The sequence below is a fragment of the Thunnus maccoyii genome, chromosome 9, assembly GCF_910596095.1.
Source record: "Thunnus maccoyii chromosome 9, fThuMac1.1, whole genome shotgun sequence".
Lineage (NCBI taxonomy): Eukaryota > Metazoa > Chordata > Actinopteri > Scombriformes > Scombridae > Thunnus > Thunnus maccoyii.
In genome coordinates this window covers 31,782,687-31,798,435 of record NC_056541.1, presented here as the reverse complement: position 1 = coordinate 31,798,435, position 15,749 = coordinate 31,782,687, and the positions used below count along the sequence as shown (strand labels likewise).

The 15,749-nt window shown below is 39.3% G+C and overlaps 2 protein-coding genes across 4 annotated transcripts in view; one reads left to right on the top strand and one right to left on the bottom strand.

The window, feature by feature from the left end:
* The window catches only part of abca2 (ATP-binding cassette, sub-family A (ABC1), member 2), a 122,939-nt gene extending 118,309 nt beyond the window's left edge, over positions 1 to 4,630 (bottom strand). For 2 of the 3 annotated variants that reach the window (XM_042422513.1, XM_042422514.1), the window contains exon 1: positions 4,234 to 4,629. In XM_042422513.1, coding sequence (XP_042278447.1) covers positions 4,234 to 4,299 — 66 coding nt within the window. In that variant the 5' untranslated portion in view covers positions 4,300 to 4,629. Of the gene's footprint in view, positions 1 to 4,233 lie in introns of all 3 variants that reach the window. The other variant, XM_042422515.1, reaches the window with a different exon arrangement.
* A 7,913-nt stretch (positions 4,631 to 12,543) lies between these two features.
* On the top strand, positions 12,544 to 15,339 carry LOC121904122 (fucosyltransferase 7). The gene is made up of 2 exons (XM_042421662.1): positions 12,544 to 12,589; positions 13,711 to 15,339. Exon 2 carries the CDS (start codon positions 13,759 to 13,761, stop codon positions 14,797 to 14,799), a length of 1,041 nt encoding a protein of 346 aa, XP_042277596.1. The 5' UTR covers positions 12,544 to 12,589; positions 13,711 to 13,758; the 3' UTR covers positions 14,800 to 15,339.
* The last annotated feature ends 410 nt before the right edge of the window (positions 15,340 to 15,749 follow it).

Here is a 15,749-nt window from a genome sequence, read left to right as displayed (position 1 = left end):
ATAGACCCTGCAGGGAGGCTGCACAATATGCATGCTCAGATGGCAAGGTTGTCGAGATCACCATATTAGATTATAACTCACATCTGGAGGATCTGAACATCTGAATATCCATTTTAAGATAATGCTGTCATATTAGAGTGATGAGGCCAGATGTGTACAGTAAGGCTGGGCCAGCAATGTCAATGCACACTCTGTGCTCCAGACTGCAGGTGTAGGTTTTGGGATGGACGCTCTCTCTCCTGCACACTCACCACACACACACACATACTGTAATAAGCACTCCTAGAGGGGTTGCGCTATGCCGCTATATATGTTAGCAGCTTTGTTTCATTCTCTATCATGTTGACTGAAGCCACAGTTTCTACGACATCGACATTTGACTGGGTTTGTCAGTGAGTAATACCATGGTTAGTTACTTAACTAAAAACTATAAGAACCAATGACAGTGTTTCACCCAGGTGGACTGTTTTGGAGTGGCAGTGGTTGAGCGGCTGAGATTGAAACTAAAATGAAAATAGCTGGTCCATCTTAAAGGTCAGTCCACCTTAAGTGAGCCTGGTCAGGTTCACTTAACTATAATACACTATATAATATACTTAGTTAGACAATTATACAGTCTCAATGTCAGTTTCTGTAGCTGGCTGATCATAAATTGATCATCCAGCCCTGGTTTTATTATGATTTATGATTTCCAGTTTGTTTGAATTAGCAAGGACAACACTGGTTATTTATTTATGAGGACTGATAGCCACCATGGCTCAACACATAAGAATAGTGTTTGGTTCACACACTATTCTCAAACTTGAACGAACAAAAAGAAGAAGAAGTAAGAAATCCTCTTTCAACATCCCACAGAAATTTGTAAGAATACAAATGACAATCACATCTTTTGGATTATATTTTGATTTGTCCAATAAAACAAGGAATTTAAGACACTGCCTTGGGGAATCACATTGAGCATTGTACACTGTTTTTTGACATTTTATAGACAAATCAATGAATCAAGAAAGCAATCAACAGATTAGGCTAATTGATAATAAAAAATAATCGTTATTTGTTGTACACCGTTAGCCACAAATCCAATACTGCCATGTATTTAGGCCTTAAACAATTAATGGAATTGATTAATCGATTAGTTGGCAACTATTAAATTAATCACCAACTATTTTGATAATCACTTAATCATTTTGAGCCATTTTTTAAAAAACAAATTCCAAATTCTCTTGATTCCAGCTTCTCAAATGTGAATATTTTCTGGTTTCTTTGGTCCTCTATGACAGTAAACTGAATATCTTTGTGTTGTGGACTGTTGGTGGAGACAAAACAGGACATGCAAAGACGTCATCTTGGGCTTTGAGAAACATTTTCACCATTTTCACCATTTTCTGGACCAAACAATGGGCTCTCCACACAACTTCTGGGAACTACGGTGCCGCGTCGCAGTGAGACATGAGTCATGCAAAGGTCAGGTTCACCACATCTACACACCACTGTACGAGTGAGAGTGGATCCTTCTACCACAGACCTGAACAAAAACAGAGGCAATAGATAAAAAGCCATCAGAGTCTTCAGTCTCAGCGATGGTGTTGCAGGGATTTAGCACTCTTATAACATCGCTCACGATGGACAGTTTGTTTAAAGAAAGGATTAAAGTGAAGCAGCAGAACCAGGGACTTTTTTTATTTCACACATTCTTCCTTCTTGTCGAAACCTGGCACCTACATTACCCACAATGCAGTTTGATTTAATGTAGCCTGCAGCTGCTAGCCTCAAGCCAGTGGTTGAAAGTAACTAAGTAAATTTAAGGTCTATATTTAAGTACAATTTTGAGGAACTTGTACTTTACTGAGTATTTCCATTTTATATTTTTTATTTGAGAGGGAAACATTGTACTTTTTTCTCCACTTCATTTATTTCACAGCTATTTTCACAGCTATAGTTACTTTTAAGATCAACATTTTATACTTAAAACATTTGAATATAATATTTGATGCCAATCAGAGTCTGCGGATGAGCACGTTTTAGGAGATATCAAGTTTTCAAGACACATGACCAATGAAATGCACTGTGATTCGATGAAATACACATGGCCAAGGCTGCTCCCACTAGCCTATTGGCGGTTAATCTGGTGGGTCACCAAATATGGTGTAATACCAGTACTCCAAAAAAAATGTCAGCGAAAGATACTCATGAGGAAAAGAAGGAGGGCTTTTCTACTTTTGGGGAAGCAACAATACTCCTGGATGGAAAACAGCGACTGTGGTATGTTTTGTACAGTTTGCCAGCTAACTCGCTAGCCGGGTAGCATCCTAATTGTGTAGTTATGTGCATGTCTTCTGTTTGAGCCTCTGCAGGAGACACACAGCTCTCTGTCTACGTGTTAATCACCAAGGTTTAGAAATGACAACATATCGAGTTTAGTTAAAACCAACAAAATGCTTGCTGCTGATCACCAGGAGGGGTTTTTATGACATTATGGAGGTGTGGCCTTCATCTCCATGGCTCCTGCCAGCTTTGTCAACATTTACTGCAGAAATATCTCCTAAAGTACAGATAGAACAGCTGTTGCTCCGTCTCTGTTAGTTTAACTGTGGTTAATAAAGGTTTAAACCTTAAGTAACTAACCTGAGGTTAATGCCATTATGTTCTTTCACTCTTCACTCTTCACTGTTAGAACATTTCAGCATTTATTTCATTGTTGATGTGGATGTTGTGAATGTTAATTTGTTTAATGGAGTTCATGATCAAGGTCATCCATACTTGCTGAAATATTATTATAAATTCTGTTCTCTTCTCTCTATGTATTCCATACTATCTGACTTTACACAAAATATAAAGAAACCTACATTTATTCATTCATTTACTGATCCAATATGTTCCTAATTCTACATTTTGCATATTTGTGTAATATATCAACATTACATATCAATAACTAAAGGAAAACAAGGTGTCAAAGTAAGACAGCCAACCATCTACCCTGACATCCTGCCAGAGAGGGTTTATGGAACAGCATCTGTCTTTGCATCTGAGCAAAGAAAAATCATCATTTACATGTTTGGTTTTGCTGTGATAACAATATTCTTTGAGCTTGAACATAGCCTCGGTTATTTAGAGGTCCTGTCATGCACATGTCCTCAATAAATTCTGGTCCAGTCATTAAAAAGGGGCTACCTTCATCTCATAGTCTTCCTCACCACTGTTATCACCTGTTGACCTGTTGTCATGTGACAGAAGTTCAAAACATGGGTTATATGATAACTAAGCAATATCCTTTTTTTGTCAAACTGGACATGTGGAATCCAGAAGATGAGCCATTTAATACACAGGGAGAGTCTAATAAGAAGATGCTGTTGAGTTGCATTATGGGAAATATAGTCTCCAGTGATTTTGGATCTTACAGGGACAAAAAGTCAGCATATCCCAGCCTCTACTGTTTCCGTTTATACCGTTCTTCTTTCATCTGTCTCTCCCCCTGACTTTCTGCATGTGAAATACTTCATCACTGCAGCACCCCTTTAATTTCATTATAAGGCCTTTTGACATGCTGTCAACATTCTACAGTAATAACTGAAGTGGCAGCAACAGAAAGTCTGTATAATATTATACCTTATCATATTCATATTCTTCTCTTCAGGTGATGCTTAGGGTGGAGTTTGACATTGATATCTTGTTACACATGTATTCGAGGTGAATCAGGTCATGTATTTTGATGTAATATTATCTGAAATCAGTCTGTCCTATCGCATTTTTGCATTTTATGGATGTGATCGAATAAAAACTTCATTACATCATAGCATATCCTGAGCTAATACACAGAGGCTTTATACTGACTTCAGAATTGAGGCTAGAGATTACACAATGGAGTTCAACTGTTGTTATAATCCACAAACAACAACCTGTTTGACAGTACGGGCACACACCTAGAGCAAGCTCCTGCTCTCCAGCAGCAGCCTGGCAGGAAACGCTGCTCACTGCGGTGTTATTGTAATGTCTGCTGGTAACGTGTACAGTCAGAGACAGGTGCTGCTAGAAGAACTCGAGGAACGGCAGGCTGCGGGCAATGCAGCAGCGGAGCAGGCTGAACCGACGCCCGTCTGCTTCCCAAACGCACCAACAACCAAACACGCCTGCTCTGCTCTGCTCTGCTCTTGTCTTTCTTTCTTTTCTTTTCTTTCTTTTTTTTATTTATTTATTTTTTTTTACATCATTTCATAAAGCAATGTATCGGCTTACCGGCCCCCTCCTCTTCAGAGAGATGTTCTTCCACAGCAGGAGATGCAGCTGGTGCAGGAATCCCATTTTGCCTCCCACTTCAGCTTCAGTGTGTCCTAAATTTACCAAATTAGCATACCGGCGGTGGCCTGTGGCTGGATTTAAATAACCGGGGGATTTCTATCCCATTGCCAGGCGTCTCGTCCGAGCCTGTTCCGATGCTAAAAATGACGCTTTTTTACTCAGTGCGGTTTAATAAAGAAGGCTTGCGGTAGAAGGAGAGACGGGACTGTGTCTGTGTGGTCTGTCGGTGAAGCACCGCGCAGCGTTATAATGTAACGCTTAGAGTTGGAGCAGGAAAGCAGCACTAACAGCTACCGTCAAGTTAACCACAGGAATAACAACACACTTCCGGTCAAACCTGTGAAAAAAAAACCTCTGACTGTCAACAGTTGTTACGTTGTTACACCGAAAAGGTCTCTGCCCAAATAAATGTGAATAACAACGACAATGTTTTTATTATTATTATGCCTTTTATAAGTTATTTTTTAATTATTATTATTATTATCGTTGTTGTTATTTATTGTGCTCATTTTTCATTTTTAATTCCTCTAAAGAAAAAATACAGGGATTAGTCTATAAAATACTTGTAGAATATAAGCCTCAGTTTGCTAAAAGTCCCATACTTGAATGGCCAAGGCCATGACCTATAATGTCTTGATTTGAAGCTACAGCCTTGTCAGTGTAAGTCTTATTTGTTTACAGAAAATATACAGATGCATGACAATTTGGCGAAGATGCTGATGTGTGCAACATACCCTCTTATTGCCTTAATTATTCATAACACAAGTGCCTTCATTTGTTCTTCCTTTCTGTCCACTGCAGCTGTTTAGACATAACTGAAGTGCTTCTTACAGGATGGAAGACAATCCAACCTCTGTACTGCTATCTTCTCTGACTATTGTTGGCTTCTTCTTGCAGATCTTAAACTTCAGTTGACCCAGTGATTTGATGACTTAGTCTTGTTGACCAGAATGGATAATGGAGCTGAATAACTCTCATCAACATGCTTATTGGGTAACGTCAACAAACAGAAACGTTAAATTGATCTCAGTATTATGGCGTTGTCAACCGAAAGTTGAATCTTTAGAAAAGCATGTTCATTCTCAAAATTCTTGTGCAACTTATCACATATTGTCAAATTTCAGTTTGCGGTACAAATGCAAGTCATGCTTGTTCATATCGTATGAAAATAAGACATTTTCACAGCAGATATTTTGACTGGTCAAAGCAGGAGAAGCACAGGTTGAGTCAGTCACAGTGTGCATGCTCTCTCATAGCTTTATTGTTTAAACTTTGACATTGAAATGTTTGCAGTGAAATAGATCTGTTGTCAGAATTACAAGATTGCAACTTATAAAATAGCCTTCATGTCAACATCACATGAACAAGTTTTATGACTGGGAAATGGTGTTATATTGTCAATGCACGCTATTTTTAACCCTCACTCCTGTGACTCCACCATCTGTCACATAAAACATGCATGCGGCATTACAGGACCTAATGATGCACACCTGTTTTCACTATCAGCACACGATCTGCCTCAAACACAACCTCAACAAAAAAAAACAAAAAAACACACATTTTCACTGAAGCCCTTCCAAAGAACATAACAATGACTGATAGATTTAAATCGACTGTAACATTGGAGTGAAATGTTGGGAAACAGGGCCCTGGTGAAAAGGGAGAGGAGCCATGTTTCCTCCAATATTGTGTTTGTCTGTTTCCTGTGTCAACATGACAGTGTCCCCGTGCATGAAACCAGCTCCATAAAGACAAGTTTTCCCACTTTGGTGCAGAAGAACTTGACTTCAACCTCATCCAGCACCTTTGTGATGAACTGGAACATTGACCATGAGCCAGACCTCATCACCCAACATCAGTGCTGGACCTCACTAATGCTTGTGTGTCTGAATGGGAGCAAATCCCTGCATCCAGGTCCCCACATCTGCTGGGAAGCCCGAAACCAGAGGACTGAAGGCTGTTATAGCAGCAGATACATACCCATGGTTTGATGACATGTTTCATAAAGAGATATGAGTGTGATTTTCCAGTGTCCATATACTTTTGGCCATTAAGTGTACATGAAGCATATCATCAGTCCTTTCTGTGTGGTGTTGCCTTCTTTTTACTTACTAGATCTTACTGTAATAGCGTATAGCCAGAGACAACCAGCCAGAAGAATGAGAAGAACAAAGATGCTGATTATTTCTGAGAAATGACAATTTTCAGATTTATTTTAAAAATATGTTCTTTTCTTTGGTCTTAATATGATTGACTTGTTTCATTCTGCTGTAGGCAGCACGCTGTGCCAAGCATAAGACAACATTTTAGTATTATTTTTATACTACATATTATTTAAGCAACAACAAATGTCAGTACAGAAATGCCAAAAATAAGGTAATAAATGTCCACAAAAAAGGTGAATGAATTCCCAGACCAATCAAGGCACAGCTGCCTTATCAAGGCGCAAAAGTTAAAAAGACTTTATTATAGTGGCCACAAGATAAAAAATAAGACCAACACATATTGACAGCACTTGAGTCACAAAATCAGACACGTGAACTGAGTGCAAGCGTCACACTTTAACAAACACTTCACAGCCACATCCTGCTTCCTCAGTACACCCATGTTCAATAAATAAACACCGTCACACACAACAATAATAAAAAAAAAATGTACAGTATTAGTTAACACTATGTCACAGATAAAGGAAATGTGTATGAATAAACACTATGTCCACATGGATATTCAAGTCTGTAAATTATTTTTAAAAAGTATAACAGTTACAAATTGCTTCATGTTTTGAGTTTTCTCAGCCAAGCTTTGGGTCTCTCACTGTACAAGCATGTTATGAGTCACATCATTTTCAGATCCTAAAAGTTTTCTTTCTCATGCTTTGTTTTGTTTCTGAGGTCTCGATGTCCACCAGAGAGCACTGACAAGCTCACTTTTCAACTGCCAAATGTCACAGACAATCAAAAACAATTGTTAATGTAGAAACATTAAAACTGATTGACATATATGGGGTTTTTTTCACATTCAGATATTGGCAATGGCCTAAAAAAAATCCAGACAGGCTGTACTGACCTCACAGTTCTATCTGGAGCACTGAAGAGGTGTACACAGTGCACAGAGGGGGAAGATTGGGGGTTAATGGAGGCCAGTGGCTCAGTTTTGCCGAGGGCCTACACTTAATATCTCTTGGTATATGAATATACTAAGTTGCTGGTGTACACCTGTAAATTCTTGAAGAAAATTAAACATTCTTCCTTATGCTTCCTCATTCTTGCTATATGCAAAGCCATCTTTTTACTTTTCTTTTCTTCCTCTTCTTACCATTACATGTAACTATGGTACAAATTACAGGATATCTTATGTTTTATACTAACAGACAAAGAAATTAATGTTCATCTAGATAGTGATGTATATTATGTATGAGGGCATAATCAGACCCCAAACATAATTAGACCCCAGACATCTAACTCTCTAGATATATGTGTGCTTTATGCACATTAATCCATATCTGTGTGTCAGTGAAGCATAAAGACAAACAAAAACATGTGACGATATGATGAAATTAGTCATTTTTAAATAGAGTATATATATACTGTAGATTATAAAATATATTTCACTCCAAAAACATGCAGAGAAAGAATACTTTTTTCCAGCCCTGAGTAATGTCTGCAGCTTTTTTTTCATCTTTTCCATCAACCTCCAGCGATAAGGTGTAGCAGTCTGTATGGACACTCAGAGGCAATACCTGGGACAAAAGAGGTCTGCGAAGCCCCAACAATAACTGAAAGTGATTGAGATGTGCATATCACTGAACTTCAAAGCTTCAAAGTTTTTATAGTATCACTTCCTGAATATGAAAAATGTGACTCAAATCAATAATTTGCTCACTTTTTTATTTCAAATACTGAGTCGGAAATATCCATGGTTGGGTGAACTTGTTAGGGTGCCAGCAATAACAATTCTCTGTTGGGCCCCGATTGATCTTTACACTACTACTTGTCACTCACAGTGGATACTGGATTGTATTTATAGTTTTTTATGATTGGTTACACGCGTGGTTCAGTACTGAGTCCACATCTTCCCACAGTCAACACAACAGCAACAATTATTGACCAAACTGTGACACATTTGCATTGTTTTCACACAAAAAGCATTCAATAACTACAGCCTTTGAATTTCTGGAGTACTTTTGGATCTGCATTTTGCAAATGTTACAAGTCAGGAGTGAAATTGTTCATCTCTAATTTATTTTACTTCCTGCGACACCCATCTGTTCCCTCTGCCAAGGACAAGAGACAAGAGGAATCTAAACAAGAAGAAGACATAACATAAGGTGGCAGAAACCTTGAAAGAGAGAGAGCCACCTCAGCCCTGCCTGAAGAGAGCTGTAAACATGACAGTCATCAGAGCTGAGAGGAGGAGTCTCCACCTCCCTCATCAACTTCCACCTTTGAGGATTCACTCCCTTTACCCCCCCCCCCCCCCAAACCCCATCCAGGTCACTGTTTCCCCCTCCTCCCCCCTCTTGGAGTTCACTGACCAGATGAAAGAGCTGGTCACTGCTGGGACCAAACTTACACCCCGCTCACTCCTATCTTCTCTCCCCTAAACCCCCCCTGGCATCCGCCTCCACCACTGGCTTTAAGTCCTCAGCCAGTTTTGACACAATCATCACAGCCCCCCCCTCCCTCCCCCGGAAAAGAAACTGCAAAGAAACAGGAAGCACTCAACCGAAATTTAGCATCCATTCCTCCTCAGCCACAGCCTGTCCCAAAAAACTGGTCTGATAATGCTTCAGTTTGATGAGTGAAGCGAGAGTGCATAAGAAAGGAGGTTGAGTTTAATGATTCCCTCCAATGCAAGCAGATATGGAAATTTTTGCCTCTTTTGAATATGTGGCTCTTCAGCTGAATTCCTCCTCTCCAGCTGTGTTCCTAAATATCTACAGGCCACCTAAATATGACTTTACTGAACTGCTGTCTATAATCTGTATCAATCAATCAATTTTTATTTATATAGCGCCATATCACAACAGAAGACAACTCAAGGCACTGAATCCAGAAAAGTCAAAGCTCTGACAACACTTTATTTCAAAAGTGCTTTAATTTTATACTAATTTCCTAGAAACTTTCTGAGTATTTCTGTCTGTATTGACTTTGATTGTATAGTTATTGTTGGTGATTTTAACATCCATGTTGACAACCCCCAGGACAGAGGGACTAAAGAACTGTGTTGTGTTCTTCATAACTATGGACTGGCTCAGCATGTGACCGAGCCCACACACAACAAGGGGTTCACTCTGGACTGAATCATCTTTGATGACTTTGCATTTATAATTTTGAACTGAGAAATGCAAGACGGTCCTTCTTCTCTGACATCATTGCCAAAAACAATAATAATGCATGTGCCTTGTTTGCTGCTGTCAACAGGATAACATACCCTCCTGTGTCAGTAGCCTCCGAACTTCTATCCACCAGGAGCTGCAATGCCTTCTTCACTGACAAAATTCAGAAAATTAGACAAGCAGTCAGTGCCTCCATATCAGGTACAGGATATGTGTTGTTCCTGTGTCCACTTAAAATCAATTTGAGTAGTATGACACAATTTTATCGGATCAACCATAAAATCCCGGAGGACATTATACAACAACTGAAATCCTCCTCCTGCTGCCTTGATATTCTGCTTTTTCAAAATTGCTTCAAATTGCATGGCCTCAGATCTTCTACTTATTGTCAACATGTCTCTTCTCTCAGGTGTCTTCCCACAGGCCCTGAAAACTGCTGTCATCAAGCCACGTTTAAAAAGAACACTTCGCTAATGAGCAACTATAGGCCCACATCAAACTTCCCATTTTTTGAGACTGCTCTTGTTAAGGTCTTCAATGACATCCCCTTAAAGACTGACAGTGGCAGAATTTCAGTATTAGTATTACTGGATCAGTGCTGCGTTTGACACAGTCAACCACAACATATTTCTAGACAGACTGGATAACTGGGTGGGATTTTCTGGCACAGTACTAAACTGGTTTGAATCCTACTTAAAGGACAGGGACTACTATGTGTCTATGGGTAATTATACATCTGAGCGGATAAAAATGATTTGTGGAGTTCCCCAAGGATCCATTCTGGGGCCTCTTCTGTTCAACATCTACATGCTTCCACTGGCTCAGATTATGGAAAACCACAAAATATGTTACCATAATTATGCAGATGACACACAAATTTACATAACCCTATCACCAGGGGACTATGGTGCAATAAAAGCACTGAGTAAGTGCATTGAACAAATCAACGATTGGATGTGCCAGAATTTTCTTCATTTAAACAAATATAAAACTGAAGTAATTGTTTTAGGAGCCAAGGAAGATCAATTAAAAGTCAGCATTCAGCCTCAGTCGATAAAGTTAAAAACCACAAACCAAGCCAGAAATCTTGGTGCAGTCATGGACTCAGACCTGAATTTCAACAGTCGCACTAAGACCATTACAAAGTCAGCGTGAAGAATATATCAAGAATTAAAGGACTTATGTCTCAGCAGGATTTGGAAAAACTTGTCCATGCATTTATCTTCAGTAGACTCGACTACTGTAACTGTGTCTTCACAGGTCACCCTAAAAACTGATCAGACACCTGCAGCTGATTCAGAACGCTGCTGCTTGAATCCTCACTAAGACCAAGAAAGTAGATCACATCACTCCAGTTCTCAGATCTTTATACTGGCTTCTTGTCTGTCAAAAAATTGATTTTAAAATACTGCTGTTGGCTTATGAAATATATTTCTGACCAAAATACATTTTTGATTTGCTGCTTCGTTATGAACCATCCAGACTTCTCAGGTTGTCTGGGACAGGTCTGCTTTCTGTTCCCAGAGTAAAAACTAAACCTGGAGAAACAGCGTTCAGTTTTTATGCTCCACATATCTGGAACAAACTACCAGAAAACTGCAGGTCTGCTGCAACAGCTCTTTTAAATTATAGCCGAAGACTTTTCTGTTTGCTGCTACCTTTTATTAAACCAAATTTGAGGGTTATATCTTGCACTGCACTGTAACTTTTATTCTCCTATTTTATCTGTCTTATTCTATTTTAGCTTTTTATTACCAAATTTAACACTTTTTAATTGTATTTAAATGTCTTTTTTACATCGCCTTGTCTTACTTTTATATTCTGTCTTGATGCCTTTTATGCTCTATGTAAAGCATTTTGAATTGCTGTGTTGTTGAAATGTGCTATACAAATAAACTTGCCTTGCTTTGCCTTGCCTTACAGCACTTTTCGCATTTGTGGCGCCCCATAGTGGCAGAATATCCCAGAACCGCGCCGCAAACCTCAGACCTAGCATCTGAACATTTGCACCATCTGGCCAATTGGTCCTTTTTCTTTTTTTTTTGTCTGAGAAGTGGTTGAGATTTCCAACCTATCTGCCAAGTTTGGGAACTGTAGCTGTTATGATTTCTGAGACCGAGATACTTTTAGGTCACAAGAAGAAGAAGAAGAAGAAGAAGAAGAAGAAAAAGAAGAAGAAGCTTTGCTGCTTGAACCCCTAATTGAATGAAAATTGCAAGTTGAGGCAGTACATGAGTGACAGAATCAACAGGAAAAGTGTGGGAGTATGGAGAGGGCACCTGTTTTGCATGAGGTTATGCTTTAAAAAACAAATGTGACCTTGAAGGCTGTGGGCAAAACAGCTTGTTGTAACACTTAAAGTAACACTGAAGCTGTGTGAAACCCTGTGCCCCTTTCCTCTGCAGAGCTGCAAGAACAGGAAGAGGAAGACCAGCTTGTGGTTAAATGTAAAACCGACTTTGTGTTTTTGAATGCCACTTGCTACTGGCTGTGCTCACCCTGCAAACGGCAGATGCACAAGCCGCATCACTGGTAATTGAATGAGTGTAAAACAGGGTGGCACAGTGACTGTCATGAAGGGTGTGGGCATGGCCAACACCACAATGTGTCAGTAAACACACCCCAACTTCATTTACTCAACATCAGAGGATGTTTCGTACATGATGAGGAATCTAAATCTAAAAGATATTAATTCATTGTTCAGTTTTTTTTTTACCAGTAAAAACCTATGAAACACATCTTTTACATACATGTAAGATACTAATTAAATTAATTTGAAAATACTGACAAATGTCAGGCTGGCTGTCACACCCTGTCACAGAGAAATTGTGTGTCTGTGTGAAGCAAGAGCTGAGTCAAAAATTTAACGGTGGGCAGGATTTCCTATATTATCTAGGATGTGTTGAGCAGGACAAACCTCATGGGCAGCAGACAGCCTGATGCTTTACCTCCCAGGTAAGTACCAACTTCCCTCTGCCAAATTCTGTTTTATTTTATTCAGACCCTCCTGCTCAGCTTATATGATAACCTGTGGGCACATACAGTTGAGCATTTACATTTCTCTCTTTTTAAAATGAAGTTCAGTTTGTGGCGAAGCCAGCTATCAGGGTGTGCCATCTTTAGATATCTTTTCTCTGCCAGTTTCATTTCGTAAGATGCCTTACCATCAACCCGCATAATTAACAGTAAACTGCAAAATAGTGTATCTATACTTTTATACAGTGATTTATGGTTTTGATCAATCGTGTTTTCATATTTTTGTGATGTAGTGATATTTTCACTTTATAGGTTCAGTGATAACATTTTACTTTAATGTTTTAAAACAGACTATAGTTTTAAACTGATATAAAGGCAAGATAAGTGTTTATTAGTGTACAGAACTTGTTAACAATTGTAACTTCTCCTGTGAAGAAATATTTTATAGTATAGGAGTTCTAGTTCTTGACTGATATATTAATAAACACTTATATATGCTAAAAGTTATATTATAGTGGATTATAAAATATTTATTAATTGTTTGTACACTGATTACAAATACTAAATAAAGGGACATAAAGTACTACTGTTTAAAGTAGTTTAGATTTTAAATATTTTAATATTCATTGTGTGAGCAGTTAGGAGTGAGCAGCAATACTGATGACTAAATCATACGAAGAAAAAACATCCAGCAGAAGTAGAACTTAGACTGAGCTGAACAGTGAAGGGAAGACAAAGACAGAAGAGTAGTTTCAATCAAATGTTGTTTTAATCTTTTTGTGGAGAAAAGTCTGCAGTTTATCAACAGTCTTTTCTCAGGACTTTTGCAAGAATTTGACCATATTAAAAAAAACCCTACTGATTACTGAATGCTTTTTTAAATCTGTTCACTTGTAACAAATTCAACCAGCTGACCAATATCGTCTAATTTTTGTCTGAACAAATATGTAAAAATAACAATTTTAGGGTTTAAAACAGACTTTACTTTCCTTTACAGTTGATGTTTGTGTTGTTTACACTTTTACCGCTGCAGTTCCTGCACTGATGAGAACATGTGAAGGCATAATAATACTTCTGATCTACCCTTCCTTCCTCTCTAGTTCCATACTGGTGCTGTGCCCTTTTGACCTGGAATACCCTTGGCAGCCATGACAACATATGGATCCCGAGCCTTCCTCCTCGTCCTCATTCTCCTCAGCTCTTTCTCATCCCTGTTTTATTTCAGCTTCTTGGACCAGAAGCTCTTTCTGCACAAACATAATCCAGATGTTCCTCAGAGGAACATCAGCATCTTGCTGTGGCAGTGGCCATTTGGACGCTCCTACAGGCTTGACGGAAACAAATGCCTTGAGATGTACAACATCAGCCGCTGTTTCCTCACTGACAACACCTCCACCTTCTCAGCTGCTGATGTGGTGGTCTTCCACCACCAGGAGCTGTGGAAAGGTCCGTCCTCGCTGCCTTTGCACCTGGATCGCCCGGCCTCTCAGCGCTGGGTGTGGCTGTCCATGGAGCCTCCTGTCAACAATGCAAACCTCAACCTGTTCAACGGCCTCTTCAATTGGACCATGAGCTACAGACATGATGCAGACATATCTGTCCCTTATGGAAAGACCCTTCAAGGAGGTGATGATCTCAGCTACCCTGCTGCTGCAAATCGTTCTTGCCTTGTCGGCTGGGTTGTCAGCAAATACAAGCCTCACCAGGCTCGGGCTGGTGTTTACCAAAGTCTAAAGAAGCACATCCCCATAGAGGTGTACGGCAAGTGGAACAAGAAGCCCCTGTCAAACAGAAAGCTGTTGCCCACTATTGCAAACTGCCTTTTTTACCTGGCATTTGAGAACTCTGAGGCGACGGACTACATCAGTGAGAAGCTCTGGAGGAATGCCTTCCAAGCAGGGGCCATACCGGTGGTTCTTGGTCCCAGCAGGGCTACCTATGATGCCCTGGCTCCACCTGGTTCCTTTATCCATGTGGCTGATTTTGAGAGCACAGCTGATCTGTCCGCCTATCTGAAGCATCTGGCTGCAGACAGGCAGGCCTATGAGGCATACTTCAAGTGGCACCGCACTCACAGGATCAAAACCTACACTGACTGGAGAGAAAGGCTGTGCCAAATCTGTGTCAGGTACCCCAGTTTGCCAGCCAACAAAGTCTATCAGGACCTGGAGGGCTGGGTTTACAGTTAGGATTTTCTTTCACTGAGGTGTTTTGATGGGACTGCTGATAGTGCTCAGTTACCACATGCGAATGTAAAAATCCATACACTGACAATTTGATGTAGGATTGCACACATCTCAGTCAAGCATGCAGTTTGCATAAATAGTAAGGAGATGCACACCACAGAAACAAATCTCAAGTGGTTGGTTGGGTTAGCTATGCCCTACACCAAAAAACGGAAGTGGTACTTGTGTAACCATAAATAAGTATGTCTCAGTTTATTTATGTTCTCAGTGCTCACCAAAGTTTCTCTTTACGATGAAAAAGAAATCATTTCTGAGATGATATTTTTGTAAAAGATGTTTCTTTATACTGTACTCCAGAAATGTCATGCTCATCAGAAAACAACAAAAGAGAAATTTGATTTTCTTTCTATGATTATTTGTCCTCTAAAGGCTCAGTATGCTCAATTCAAATGACATGACACCTGGGGTGTGAGATCTGCCTCCCTTTGGTCAGGGTTTGGTTATGTTCAGAAAACTAACTGCTGTGAAAGTAACAGACCAGCCCCGGATCCACCCTAACACCTCTTTGAGTTGTTACTTTCTTTTTTTCTTTCTTTATGCCTTTGGTTAATACTGACCCTTTGGTTAATATATCTATATGTTAACCAATATATAGATATATTTGGTTAATATATCTATGTATTAACCAAAGTATACATATATATATAGTTTATACACACACACACACACACACACACACACACACACACACACACATATATATCAATGTGTGTGTGTGTGTGTATACTTGTTTAAATTTTAAAATGTTAATAGTAATACTTAGTTTATTTTATTATTATTACCTTACTCTTGTTATATTTTTATGTTGCATTTGTGAGAGCAAAGACAAATGCTTTGTATGCTTGCATGCTTGGCTAATAAACCGATTCTGATATTTATATGCAGTACGTGTA

Bases quoted from the DNA above. Each gene is read 5' to 3' on its own strand.
- LOC121904122 (XM_042421662.1), top strand. From the start codon at position 13,759: ATGACAACATATGGATCCCGAGCCTTCCTCCTCGTCCTCATTCTCCTC.